Here is a 14854-nt window from a genome sequence, read left to right as displayed (position 1 = left end):
ATAATATATATATATATATGTATATATTTATATAAACTGGATTTGTATATTTCATTAAATAATTCACTATATGGTTCAAAAGTTTTACATTTCCATCAAACCTTGATCAATCCGTGCAACCAGAGAATGAAGTATCTAGAAGTGTGTCAAAAATTCGAGTATGTCCTATAATTAAAGAATTGGCACGGTCTTTTTCCGCTCCTTGAATACACATCTCACGGCCAAGAACTATGAGCACATATATCCGTACGTCCCTTTATCAAGATATTGCTACACGTGTTGACTGACTTTCAAGATGTGCAGATATGCTGACATTCTACACTGGCCGATACCAGCGTATAATCAAAGAGGGCAATTGTCTGGGTAGTACACACCTGTGAGGCGTCTGCTGGACGAGTAGTAGCACACACTACATACCAAGCGATACCGAGAATAGCATGATATTATATAGTTGATATATCTTTTATGAATCGCTTTCTAGAACGAAAGGCCATACGGAAAAGCACACAATCCTCACTGTGGTTGTGAAGTATGCCCTACATACGGACCTTAGCCTTTCACTCTTGTTACTTACTAGACTCTCCCCTAACGAATTAGAGCGCAGCAGATACGGTTTTGCAAATGTACTTTCCTGTACTTGCCCGACACCCATGTCCTATTTAGACACCCTCGTGTTGCTGTCAACCGTTCCGAATCACGGGCTTGGCATCTATATAGTATGTATCGTAGTAAGATTAGTTTAGTTCCACGCTGCGCTGAGTTGGCTACGTGTTATATGTAACCCACACGAAAGTAACGTCATACACGCCAAGGGTCGGTACTAACAGTTCAAGTATTCATGAACGTTTTATACAAGACACATTAGCCACTCAATCAATGCCTATATAGCATTTAGTCTGAACCGATTTCTGAAGAACCACAAATTTCAATTAGAATCAACGGCTCTTTTTTTTTAGGTCACTCTTGGCTCTGGGTATTTTATGCCTTCCACGGCGTTTTTATTTTATTCGAAATCGGGAACATTTTCAATTCGGGTAAAATTGGAGCGGGATATGAAATATACAGTGTGCAGTGTACGCGATGCCGCTGTCCAACCACGAATCCCTTACTGTGATGCCCCTTGGCTGTCCAAGTCCTGCTTTTATTTATTTACATACACATATGTTACAAAGTTCGATAAGTACAGAGGATCCACCAAGCCTCGATATAGGTATTTAAATATTGTATAGTTAGTCAGACTCAGTTTTCTCGGTATGAGTTTTCCCACAGTTGACGATGGTAGGTCATACTTGCAGGCCGTACGCGACACATGCACACAGCTAGACACAGATGGCCTCGTACAGGTGAATCAGGATGCGATTAAGGCGTTTGTGCAAGATAGGAACGCTGGGATGATTCGAAAACTAGGTGAAAGTCTTGCAGCACACATAACCGGCTTCGGCATCGAATTCGAAAGCCTGTTGCAGGAAGTTTCTTTCATCACGTTTGCACATGCAATGGACTTTGGGAGCGGGTTCCGTCAGGAATTGCACAAATTTCACAGGAAAGGAGCGTTTTTAACCATCAAGGCTGGTTTAATCAACATGTATAACTTGAACCATGATCTTGATTCTAGTTTTCTGGCCGAAATCACCCAAGATACCGTTACTGAATGCTTCTTACCAGATTTGAACGATTGCAAAGAGGATAGTGTTACAGAGGCCTTGAAAGTATTCATCAGCTATTTAGTGGGAGTTTCGCACGAGATAGGAATCGGATTGAGAGATCAAGGCTACAAGCACGTATACGAGCTCGTATTGGATGCTTTAAAGAAAGGAAGCAGCGATAATGGCGCCGCTTCGGTAGTAAAGGCACTTGTCGACAGTTTTCCGTACACGTTCAAGGACGCCTACTATTATCCCAGCGAAAGCGGCCCCAGCACCAGCAAGCAAGCCGTGTTTCTGTATAAGAAAGCACAGTTATCCACTGGAGAGTTATACCATTCGTTTAGGAATCAAGACGAGCGTTTCAACTTCAAAGACGCACACTTGCTCACCGCATATGTAGACAATGTCATCGTCGCCACTATGCGCAAGACTGGGTGTATCACATGTCGCGAACGTCTTCACAATGCCATAGATACGCATGTTGCATTGCCCAAGGGTTCAAAAGAAGAGATTGCTCTGCGTGCGAAATCACTGGAAGCTACTGAATTAATCGCTAGAGAGTTCAACAAGGTCGACAGTAGTGTCGACCTTAAGGCGTGTGAGGTGGGTAACTATCTATGGGCCGTACTGGGGAAGGAGCCAGAGTTCCGAGCATATCAGCGACATGCCACACCGGATACGTTGTTCTATTAAGGTTTGAGTAAGTTGTATGTCTGGTACGAATGATAACAGCCGCCAACACCAGTTTATAAGCTTAGCGAGCATGACTCAAAACGAGTTCATTGTTTGTATCGACTGATCGATGCTGTAATAAAACATAATTCTGCTATTTATTCAATTCCCAGCTCTTTATATCGGATAATACCTATGTACATACTACGCAAAAGGTTGTCCTTCTAGGCATAGCTATGTACATAGTTTACAAAGATTATGCCTGTTGGCAATTCAGAAGGTAATTCTTCTACGTAACAACTGTGTACATAACTCACATGATTCATCCCTGTTTGCATTCTATTCTTTCATTTAACTTTTGGCGCTAAACTCACCTTATAATCGCTGACCGCGAATGTGTCGGGATTAGTTGTCAACAAATTTGATACTTAAGTCCACATTCGTCAATATTACAATGACGTTATGATAGCCTCCCGCGAGTTTGCATGCTTGTGCAGTTTGCGTTTTATATGCAAGGCCCTCACACTATACCTTCCTTAAATCAAGACAGAGAAATACCATCCGCATCCACAAGAACACCTAGTGGCCATGTTCTGCAACAGTCACATGTGATACACCAGTATACTTGACGCAAACAGCAAATTTCGCAGCCCTATGGAGTCCTAAATTCCGCTGCCAAAGTTGTTGAGACAGGCCGCTTAATGTCAATGTTTTGCAGTTTTCCGGAGACTTCTTATCCCCTCCATTCGATATGTGTGTACATCCGATCGCTCAGGGCGACTATCATCATTTCCATATTTTAATCGTTTATAACCGCAAGCTTCCACGATTCTTGGCTCGCATATTAAACAAGTCTCCAGAAGCAATTTACAGTTCATAGAAAACACGTAGACAAGCTTGAAGGGGTGTCAATCTTAGTCATAAGCGGACCCCGATCTAAACTCAAGGCCCGAGTCACACTGTAGTGCGCTGTCAATATAGATTCACTATGTTAACAGGCATCTCGGTCTATCGATTCCAAATGCCTCGCGGCCACACCGCAGCAACCACCAATGATTCTTACACCGAGCTTATGCAGTGTATGTACTATATCTCTATAGGTTGTACATGTCAAACTATACTTGCCATGTTCATCTGGGAAGCCTGCATTGGGGCATGTATACACAGGCAGAGACGGCATGGTACTTTTCATCCTAGTAATTGCTTGCACTAACAAGTCCATATCGTCTACGCAGTTGATACCAATAGCGTCTATAGCGAGCGTATTTAGCACTTCAATACCTTCCATACAGGACTCGCCACCAGGTAATATGCCATCCTTTACGAGACATATAGAAGCTATAACAGGTATATCTACCTGCAACTCTCGAGCTATCTCTAGAGCAACTCGCGCCTCTGATGTATGCGTGATAGTCTCAATCAGCAATCCATCAACGCCCGCATCTAGGAGGGTCTCAATTTGAGTGGTATAGTGCTTCTTAGCATCATCTACATTCCCGGTACAAAGCGGCCCCACGGATCCAAGTATGTATATATTTTTATCGTCATTCTTCACATGGTCACGTATAGCCTGCTTTGCAATGCACACAGCCGCTTTATTCAGCTCTTCTACAGTATATCCGTCGGGACAGCGTAATTCATTTGCCTGGAATGTGTTTGTAGTGATTATGTCAACACCTGCTGATATAAAGGCTCTATGCACTTCAGCAACTGCACTGGGGTGCGTTAGGTTCAAGCGATCAAGGTATGAATGCGCGTCTTTAGGCGTGTCTAACGCACGCAAACTCGACCCTATCCCGCCATCAACAAGTAGAACCTTGCCCGCCGATAAGACCTGTCTAAGATCTCTTCTGAGGCAATTAGCCATAATGGCTTATATGCATTTACAGTTGTATTCGTAGTAGTATGTGCGCTGGTGTGAGCATTGTGAGGAAGGTTGCCACGGCAAACACGCTTTGAATGCCAATAGGACTCTTTTCAGTGGTGTTCACTAGTCATACCCTAGAACCCTAAAACCCTGTTATGAACAAGTAGCGTTTGGGTAGAATTGCAGGATCAAGACGTTTTCTCTTTATGTAAATATGCACATATAGTATTTGTATGAGTGAACAATACTGCCAGGCACACACGATAGTAGACTACATTCCCATAACATAATAGTATTATAGTAACCAGATATATCACAAGTTCCTTCAGTAAGTGCAGTACAAGTGAATTTGGGCATCTTGCTTGATGACAGGTCCGTCTCGAGCTCAAGTTGTTGGTGCGGCTAGTTTAAAGCATTATACAGGTAAGCACATATGCTTTATATTTCCTTTTGTGTGTGCTCATTTCTGTTACATAGTAGGATAATCAATGTAATGAACAGTGTTGATTGTACAGTAGCATACAATCCTAAACGTGAATTTGTTTCTATCGGTGTTTGTACTCCTCTTCAATTTTATTTTCGATTGTGCATAGCCAACTGATAACACTATGGCTATAATTTCGGTGATTGATTTCGAACTCTGATACAGACAGTCGGGTACTTTTGAATGGGCATATACATTCTTAAAAAGAAATTCAGACGTTTGCGTATATCTGAGAAACTCGCTATTGAAACTACAACAACGACCGAACTTTACATACGAAGCATCTAAAATACTCGTTAACTTAGAACAATGGGGTATCTAAGTAGCGTATTGACTGCGAGCAGCAAAGCCCTACGATTCAAGTGCAAACTGTTGCACTGCTGAATTTGTACGTAGTCTTGCTACAGATATGTTCCGCCTACTAGCACGCAATCTTCGCATTGCGCTTGATACCTCAGGATGATACACGAGTGCACTTCCATGTCTTATCAACATAGAGTATCCGGTTTTACAGTAACATATCGTACGACACGAGTACTCTCCTCTGCTGGTCGCCGCCTCATATCTTTATCTCTACCTTTAAGAATGAGGAGATTGTGGTATTTAGGGTAAAACTGTCATTTAGGGCGATTGCAATACTGGCATAAGCTTGTTTAGGGAACATGCCAATAAGGGCAAGAACGCGATGAACCGAGTGTGAATGTGCGTTAACGAGTCACGTGGCTGTTGAGTGCATGTATGTGCATCAAGGACATTCACAAAGCGGCTGTCAGGTGTGGTTGTTTGGCTTAAGTTGATATGGTTACTAGCATTTGGATATACTAGCGATTTTTGAACGCCACACAGAATTCTGGACAGTAGTAGTGATTGGTCAATTAAATCTCGTACCTTCATTATGGGTAAGTGAGCTTCCAATACATGCTCTGCCTTCTGCTACTAAACCAGAGAAACCTACACAGCGAGTAATAAGGAGAGGACATGCTCTCACTAAGCTTCGCACTCCCTCGGGTGTGTGGAGGCTTGTATGTAGTAACATTTCAAGAGGATATCCTTTTCGTGCCGTATCTTATTTGTTTCCGCTATATCGCCCAGATTAGATAAGTTGCGAATCCGCAAGTATGAATAAGGCACGCGCACACTGGCTAGACCGAGACACCTTCGCATGGGATTACAGTGCAGAAGGCGGCGAACAAGTATTCTTGGTCTACAAATCAGAGGGTGGGTTGAGTGAGGAGAGTGCACTACGTGACGGCACAACCATAGAACTGGAACGCGTGGGGGAGGGACTGAGCGGTTCTTTGCGCGAGAAGTCTCCGCACTTGCGGGAGTATGCTGTGTATCGTTTGCGGGAGGAGCACTCCGCCGCGGTTCTGGAGATCCTACAGGTATATATGTACGTAACTGTCCTTAAAATACAGGTATAAATGTGTGTAACTGGCCTTTGTCTGTAGTAGCAGTACGCGAACACCAGATATACCGGAACTGCATTCGTTGTGGCTTGATTTGTCCTTCTAACTATCTTGGACGATTAGTTCTGTAAGTTCTGTAAGTTGTGCACACTTTGTTGTGTAAAAAGGAAAGCCCCCCCCCTCCTCAATTGCTGGCTATAGAAATGTGTGTTCAAAATTTGCTCCCTGTTGCCACAACGTATAAACTGTAGGTATTCATATTTATGTAACTCAAAGTAATACAATCTCATTCTCCGGGCCGCAAGCTGTACAAGTGATATAAGAGGTCTTCACGATCTTCCATCTGGATCCGCATTTCTTAGTTGGTCTGAGTATACTGTATTAGATACAGATGTGCGTTGTGCAACTAAAATATAGATACCGCAAGTTTTTCGCTTCCAGTCTACATCTTGCAGTTGGTATGTCGTAGCCGTATTAGAGACACGTCAAAACTCTAAAATAGATCATCTGGATCAGATAGACTTTGCAGATGATTAAGCCGCGTTGCAGATCCCCGTGGGAACGACAGGAGGTGATATTGATGTATCGAGCTGCTGTGTGTTTTAGGTACATAGAAGTAAGCACTACAGCATCTCTCGCCACACAGCCAAGAGAAGAACTCACGTTCAAGAGAGACCTTTGTAGAATTGTGGATAGTTCAGATCGAAAGGGCTGTCAAAGCCAATCCAAAATGGCGTGCATAGGCCTATAGCGGTGTCTGGGTGGATGGAAAGCATGCATGCAGTGCGTATTCATCGCAGACAACGCACCTGTGAAGCTCACAGAAACGTTCAACTAATAACTTCAGAACAACCCCACAGTCTCAGATCATTCTAGTGGCCGCAAAGGGAAATACCGTGATTAAAAGCACCGGCGTGCAGATACCGGGTGTTCTGGATGACCTTTACGCCTACCACGGAACCCTCGGGGCAGTAGTACGCGAAGACGGCTCAGTGCAGCTCAGCGTATGGGCCCCAACAGCCAAGAGTGTGTCAGTGGTCGCTCTCACAGACGTGCATGGGCGCGTCGCACAAAATGAGGAGTACGTGCACTACACAGATAGTTCTGTAGAACATGAACACGCAGTGGTCTCGCAGTTGTATCGATCGCCAGGGAATGCTGGTGTGTGGGAGCTCGATGCGGCTGAAGCAGGTACGGTAGTGTCAAGACTGTTTCTGTTGATTGTGGGGTGGTTGTTGGTGTAGGGAGTGTTGCATCGACATTGGATTGATTGATATTTTGGTGCATGACGCTTGTAGATTGAAAGTGTACATACAGCTAATCGAAAAGATAGGTCTATGTATCTATGCTTTCCTAAGTTTTCTGGATATTGGAATCCAGGACAAAGTTGGATGGAATCATATTGCTGTCCCTAAAATAATCTGCGCTTATCTCATATCCCACATGTCAAGCAGATGAGTCTTGCTCGCAGAAACCCGTTGGTGGCTGTAGTATTGTCAGAGAACAATCCCTGTGAAACTAACCTCTACGCTATTCACCTATCACAGAACACGGTAAAACCCACCTTCAAGCGGGGACAAAGTACAAGTATCGCGTAGAAGTATATGACAGACTAAGTGGCAGCATACGGTGCTGCGATGTAACCGACCCCTACTCTCGAGCACTCACAACCGATAGCACGTGGTCCGTGGCGGTCGATCTGGTAAACCCGGTTCTCAAACCCGACGGCTGGGATGAATTGGTGCATGAGAAGCCGCCACTCGAGCACTTCGTCGATATGGTGTTATACGAGTTACACGTGCGTGACTTCAGTATTAACGATCAAACTGTGAGTGAAGACAAACGGGGCAAGTACACCGCATTCACTGAGGTATGATATGATATTGTATGGTATGGCTGTACGATTTATTTGCAGGATTGTGGTCGGAGTGTGTATGTGTTGCTTTGCGATAGCTGAGCGCAGGAAATTAGCAACGGCGAGGAGCTTATTGCTAGTACACGTATACATGTATTCACAAACACACATATACACACACACACACATATATATATATATATATATATATATATATATATATACTATATATATTATATATACTACTACAAGAAGTAGTAAGTTTCTGCAATCGATAGTTGGCCTACCAGAATATTCGCTCGTGCACAGCTGAATAACTCGACTTCTATCTCATGCAGTTATGCGCTAACCCAAGACATAAGCCATAGCGAACCGTTCGTTGCAATGACTAGGCGCCAAACAACTTGAAGATTACAATACTGTCTTACCATATTTAGTACTTTTATGAATATATATGCGTACTGCTGTCTTAACGTGTTAATTATGTACATAAATAAATAAGTACAATACTGTCTTAGGTTTAGTACTTACATGAATATATAAGTGCAATACTGTCTTGACGTGATGTAAAGACATACATGGATATATACCCCACCTATGTATGTGTGAATATCCGATTTTACACTCAACACATATTAGCATTAGCAACATTTGTCAGGTCGTGTATTGTCCACCTGAAGACCACGACCAGTAACATTGCTGCGTATCTGGTCTTCCTTATCCCCGAGCGGTTCTCGCAAACGTATGCACCTACACACTTGCGTTATGTAGCATCGTTTACACGTTATCGTATTTATGATATCCACATATGTGTCTACGTATGATGATATGTATACGTACTTGTGGTATCCACTCGTGTATAAATATGCATGTGATTATGTGTTACACGGACAAACATCATTATTCAATGTTTCTTCGCCCTAGGCTAAGTGGATGCACACACGTCACGTTTTCCCTCTCGTATTTGACATAGCATAACGTGTCTGAAAAAATAAACTCAATACGCATTTATGTACATCACATAAACGCTCAGGTTTCCTATCGATTTTATAAACACGAGTAGCGCAGTCACGAAGTGTGCTGACTTTCCTTCCGGCAAGTCATACGCGTATGCATCTGCTGCCAGAACTCAACATAGCGTACAAACGCACACCGTACTAATATTTTATCCATACGCGGCCATTATCCATAGCCAATGCATGTCTCACACACAAGTACATTCATATCCCTTACACAGGCCAGCAGTAACGGGGTTGCCCACTTAAAGGCCCTTTCCCAGGCCGGACTCACCCACGTGCACCTGTTGCCAGTGTTTGACATAGCGAGTGTGCCTGAAGACCCCAGCGCTCGCATTGAGCCGTCTATACCCACTGATGCAGGCACGGCATCACATCTACAGGCGGAGGCAGTACGTAAAGGTGTGTGCGACTATTTTGGGGGAATCAGAGAGTCATGATATTGCTCAAGGAATGGCTGGCTATACATAGTGTGCATGTTAGTCGGTTCGTAGACAGATCAAATGGTGTGGATGAGAAGAAGAAACACACTACACGTGCGACTCGTCTCTCATAAACAGTACTAGTGTACCATCTCATAGCATGTGCGAATATGCAGCTGTACTCTTTTGTGTGGGGCAAGGTGGGATGAAGTCGTCGAGATGTGGTCTGGAACTCTGCATACACATCAGACCCAGGCTCAATCTCAGTGTAGGTACCTGCTTCTTGTGATAGACACCTTCCTGCTTGAATACCGTCCTCCTATTTCATATTTACTTATCCCATTTGTTGCGCATATATTCCTTGCTCGTTGCACTGCACCATCAACCCTGACCGACTGTAGTGCAAGATGTGGATTCCTTCAATTGGTAAGTGTCGAGGTTTGAGTTTGTTCGCCTACTTCGATGGCCCATGCTATTGTCACATATACGTGGGATGGTGTTACCATCACTTGTAAGCCTTATCGGGTGTGAGCATTCTCTGTTCTTGTGGTGCCTGAAGTACCAGAAACCGTTACAAGCGCCAATACAGAAACCCTATCAAGCGCTAATATAGAAACCCTCAGCCCTTAATATTTATAAGTCAATCAGTGCAGTGTTGCGTAGTATGAGAGATCTTTACTATCCTTTACAATGCTATACAAAGTAGTTCCTTGTCTTGTATGTTCACTTATTGGTGATTTTAGGACCGTGTTTAGGACTGCATGCCACACTCTTGGCTGTAATAAGAATTGCACCACATTTGCAAGCATATCGGCCAAACCTCATTTCTCAACGTGTGTTCGACTGAAAATGCTCTCCAAACTTTACCTGCCTACGCTTCATCCGGCATACGGCTTCGATATATATTTGAGTGCTAGTCTATGTATCTCATTGAGGTAAAACTTCCATTCCACTCGTTTAACACTGTTTCTGCCAACACAGGGGTTACGATCCATGGCACTATGCAGTGCCCGAGGGGAGCTACGCCGTCAGTCCCAACGGCCCCATGCGCACGCTTGAGTTCAGGCACATGGTACAAAGCCTTAATCGAATGGGTATGCCTTTGATGAGTGTACTCGACCGGTATTTGACGCGCCTTCTTCGAACATCTCAAACATGTATATATGTATATAAATATATATATATGTGTGTGTGTGTTAGAGTATATGTGTTATATATACATATATATATATATGTATATATATTTAAGTATATAGTTACATACGTATGTTTATATAGTTGATTTCTAGGATTCTCGTGGGAATATTTGCATCTTGGTATTGTTCAAGTCTCAATCGGATCCGGACGCTCTAACGACGCAACAGTGGTGATTATTTGGCTCGTTATCTCGATGTTTGTAAAACATGTTGCAAGTACATACAATATTCACAAATATCAGTGCCGTTCGCTCACATATCGGCGTAGTTTGTATTCTATCATCTGAGATGAAATGAATTGGAACTGAATTGCCTGAGATATACAATAAAGGCTCATTGAAGCAACAAGCTCGTACTGAAATGCGTAGGCGTCTGATGCTAACTTGTTTCTACTAGCACAATGCAATGCCAGTTTCTACCAGCACAATGCAGCGCCTTAGACTTATAGTTCGCTGTCACGACTACAGGTTTACGCGTGGTCATGGATGTAGTGTACAATCACACCTTTGCCTCGGGATTCATCAAGCAGGCTGAGTACTCAGTGTTCGATAAGATAGTCCCTGGGTATTACTACCGTTTGGATATGGACGGAGATGTGGAGGAAAGCACGTGCATGAACAACACAGCCTCGGAACACGCCATGATGGAGAAGCTCATGCTCGACTCACTCAGGGTCTGGGCCACACACTACAAGGTAATTAAAATTATGCCGCTATGTATATGCGTTCCATGCTATCTGTATCAATAGTCACACCATGAACTTTTTGCATTATGACTATAAGAACCTTCTGTGCTATCCATATGGTTTGGCACCCCGCTTGTACTACTGTAGTTATTTCCATCGAACTTGCGGGGAAGCTCTCTCACAGGCACGTTGAACACATAGGTTTTGCGGGCATGATTTGTACCTGAAATGTGCTTATTACTGGTTCTCATCTGCTAGGTAGATGGCTTCAGATTCGACCTGATGGGACATCATATGAAGGATACCATGCTCAAGATCCGGACGATGCTGGATGGTATAGACCCCACCATCTGCATGTATGGTGAAGGTAAGAGCGTGTCCTGTGGTGGTTCTCTGCATGGGTATCCCTGCTTGTTATTGGGAAGTCTGGTTTGGAGAGCATTGGTACATTTAATAAGCACACAGTGACGATATATATATATTTATATATACTATACTCACATATACATATAGCAAACATATATATATATATATATATATAAATAGAGGCATACAGCAGCGATAAAAGTCAAACATATTTGCACACATAGCGTTCCAGCCCATCAGTGTAGCTCTCTATTGTTACTATCCATTACCTGACTTTTATTGTCGCTACCTGCTTGCACACTTACTTGCTTGGACAGGTTGGGACTTTGGAGAGGTGGCTCACAATGCCCGTGGGGTCAACGCTACTCAGCACAACATGGCTGGCACAGGCATAGGCACGTTCAATGACCGCGTACGGGATGCCGTGCGAGGCGGAGGGGCGTTTGACAGTGGACAGTCGCTTGTTACCAACCAGGGCTTCTGCAACGGGTTGTATGTGCGGCCGAATGAGAACAACCACGGGTGAGTACTGTTTCATTTACAAGGCGATGGTAAGTAGCGAGTTTGTGTGGGGGGGGGAGGGGGGGTTAGATTTGGCGGGTGTACTGAGGTATATAGCTGGCTGCGTTCGCGAAGTGGGTGGATTGTGGCTTTGTCCCGTTTACGTTGAGTGGCTGTGTCCATGAGGCTGAGTGAGGTGTAGATGCATTCAAGTATTAACGGTGGCATGTTAGTTAACAAGGCTTACCTGTGAACGTTTATTTATCTATTGTCCAAAGATCTGGGTAGGCAGGTGTGTCCTATTTTTATACAATGTGATGGCCTTTTTTGGGATACATGAGCAGCCTCAAATCATCAAAGCACTTTCAACACAACAGTGCATGCGCTGCCATATGATTTGTAGCGTGAAGTGCTGTGCTCACTAAGAATCGAACTATGCTCCCACAATCGTCGATTTATGGTCTCATAATCCAAGAGAGTGTGAGACCAAAATCGACCAGAGTGCAACCATGAATCTTCTTCAATACGCAAATAGCTCTGACCTGCGAGATTTGTCTGTGATTGTACATACACCTGTGCGGAAGCGGTTTCAAGTGGAGCCTGGGCTTCAAAAGCACCTTGCATGCGGCTGGTCGCGAGCAATGTAGAGTCTGCCCAGGCGCTACCGATGTATATATTATTACGTAGAAAGAGCTCTGTCTAGAAGTTCTATACCGCGGGATATAGTGGAGTTACGTACACTCCCGTACGAAGTGATTCGTTTGGAGAACATCGCATGATTCGTAGACTATCAAACTCTCGCAGCTCAGAAACCAATATACGTTTAATTTTTCTCGTGAGCAGCGTCGGGTCGTATTGAACCATATCTCAAGAATAACTTATTTATCTCTGGCACTTGTCCTGGTAATGTAGATCACCCGAGGAAAAGGCGGCCCTTCTCCAGAACTCAGACATCATCCGGGTAGCGCTGGCTGCCAATTTAGCAGACTATACATTAGAAGCTGCCGATGGGACTGTAAAGCGCGGACAAGACATCGACTACAAAGGGTCTCCCGCAGGTTACAACCAGAGCCCCCGCGAGCACATCGCATATGTGAGTGCCCATGACAACCAGACTCTGTATGACAACAACGTGTACAAGTTACGGAAGGACTGCCCCATGCGTGAACGTGTTGCAACTCAACAGTTGGCGGTGGATATACCGTTGATGTGTCAAGGGGTGCCCTTCTTGCACGCAGGCTGTGAGATGTTACGCTCAAAGTCGCTGGAGAGAGATTCGTACAACAGCGGTGACTGGTTTAATAGGTATATTCAATTCGTTTGCTTGTCATATAGTATATACAAGGTCACTATACAATACATTCTATAATTATATTGTTATATTGTTATATCTTTATATCATTATTTTATAATATATATATATATATATATATAACATTATATAACAATATGTATATATGTATATATGTATATATTACATAGTGTGTCTGTGAGCGTGTGTGTATGTATTATATGTGCACCGACCTCGGCTTTTTTTTATTGTTCTTATTCTCTTTCCTACCTTCTACCTCCCATGACAGGCTATACTTTGACCACAGTCACAATAACTTCGGTATTGGGTTACCCGTAGAGCCGGGTGGTGACGAGTCGATCATGGTACCGTTATTACAGAATGCGTCGTTTATACCAAACAAGTCTGATATAACAGAAATGGTGGGGCATGTAGGTATGATGTTGCAAATCCGGCAGAGCTCGCGACTATTTCGACTGAACACGCGTGACGAAGTGCTTGAACGCGTTAGGTTCCATAATACCGGGGCTCGTCAGATACCCGGAGTGGTGGTAATGAGCATCTCCGATAAGACGGTAACTGAAGCATTCGATTGGAGGGCGGCAGAGACAAACGCACCCTTATCACCCTTACACCTATATCTGCGTGCAAATCAACTTAAGCTGGACACACAAGTGCCTCTGGAGGACTTAGACCCTGAACGAGAATTAGTTATAGTATGTCTGAACGCGACTGCCACACAGCATAGAGTGCGGCTGCGAGGGCATGATGCCGACGAGACTTTGCTGAGGTTACAACCGCATAGTTTAATGCAGGAGCGTGTGATTGAACGAATCAGCACGCAGGTAGATGGCACGCCTAGCACACCAACTAATCAGCAAGCGCAGGATTCTGTTCAATGGTGTAGGAAGACAACAGATGGACGAGCTTATGAGCTACTGGTACCGCCGTTGGGAACCACGGTGTTCGAACTGCCCCAGAAATGATAGTTTCGCTTGCGTTATCCAAGCGTTAAGTTATAAATCTAAGTGTCAAAATTACCAAGGTTTGCGATGTTCTGGGTGATATCTTTCATGAGGTGGAATTGTAAATATATAACAGGCGTACTGCTATTCATTCTACCAGAAATATATGCGTAAGTCTTGACGAGCTTCATCTAAGCGTTTCTATCCGACTGCCTCTGTCATTCTGTAGTGTCGGCTTACCTTTTTAAATACATATTTTGCGACGCTCGATCACCCATCTGGAAGTGAATATTAAAGCACCATTTGATACCAGTATTATGGTAGTAAAACTAGGAACAGGAATAGATATATATATATATATATATATATTATATTATATTATATATTATATATATATACAATAGGCATGGCGTTGCCACCCTTTAAGTTCTTCAGCGAAGGCTAGGTGAATATCTACTTTAAACTTTGCCCTTTGTGCT

The 14854-nt window shown here is 43.6% G+C and overlaps 3 protein-coding genes across 4 annotated transcripts; 2 read left to right on the top strand and 1 right to left on the bottom strand.

Annotated features, from left to right (window-relative positions):
* The first annotated feature begins 1097 nt into the window (after positions 1 to 1097).
* Positions 1098 to 3203, top strand: SARC_05367 (hypothetical protein). The gene has a single exon (XM_014300781.1). It carries the CDS (start codon positions 1254 to 1256, stop codon positions 2337 to 2339), a length of 1086 nt encoding a protein of 361 aa, XP_014156256.1. The 5' UTR covers positions 1098 to 1253; the 3' UTR covers positions 2340 to 3203.
* Positions 1178 to 4185, bottom strand: SARC_05366 (hypothetical protein; the record flags this gene model as incomplete). Its single annotated transcript, XM_014300780.1, has 1 exon — positions 1178 to 4185. The coding sequence occupies one exon, from the start codon at positions 4183 to 4185 to the stop codon at positions 3310 to 3312; it is 876 nt and encodes a 291-aa protein (XP_014156255.1). The 3' UTR covers positions 1178 to 3309.
* A 239-nt stretch (positions 4186 to 4424) lies between these two features.
* SARC_05365 lies at positions 4425 to 14440 on the top strand. Of its 2 annotated transcripts, XM_014300779.1 has the most exons (12): positions 4425 to 4608; positions 5762 to 6054; positions 6939 to 7269; positions 7626 to 7948; positions 9171 to 9351; positions 9773 to 9797; positions 10353 to 10465; positions 11035 to 11261; positions 11511 to 11619; positions 11936 to 12140; positions 13032 to 13424; positions 13700 to 14440. In XM_014300779.1, the coding sequence occupies exons 2-12, from the start codon at positions 5788 to 5790 to the stop codon at positions 14394 to 14396; spliced, it is 2871 nt and encodes a 956-aa protein (XP_014156254.1). In that variant the 5' UTR covers positions 4425 to 4608; positions 5762 to 5787; the 3' UTR covers positions 14397 to 14440. The 2 variants fall into 2 exon arrangements, with proteins under 2 accessions (XP_014156254.1, XP_014156253.1); XM_014300778.1 differs by lacking the exon at positions 4425 to 4608 and having other exon boundaries at positions 5720 to 6054.
* The last annotated feature ends 414 nt before the right edge of the window (positions 14441 to 14854 follow it).

This window comes from Sphaeroforma arctica (genome assembly GCF_001186125.1).
Source record: "Sphaeroforma arctica JP610 unplaced genomic scaffold supercont1.339, whole genome shotgun sequence".
NCBI classification, from domain to species: domain Eukaryota; class Ichthyosporea; order Ichthyophonida; genus Sphaeroforma; species Sphaeroforma arctica.
Note: the sequence above shows the minus strand (reverse complement) of the source record. Positions and strands in the feature narration are given on the sequence as shown.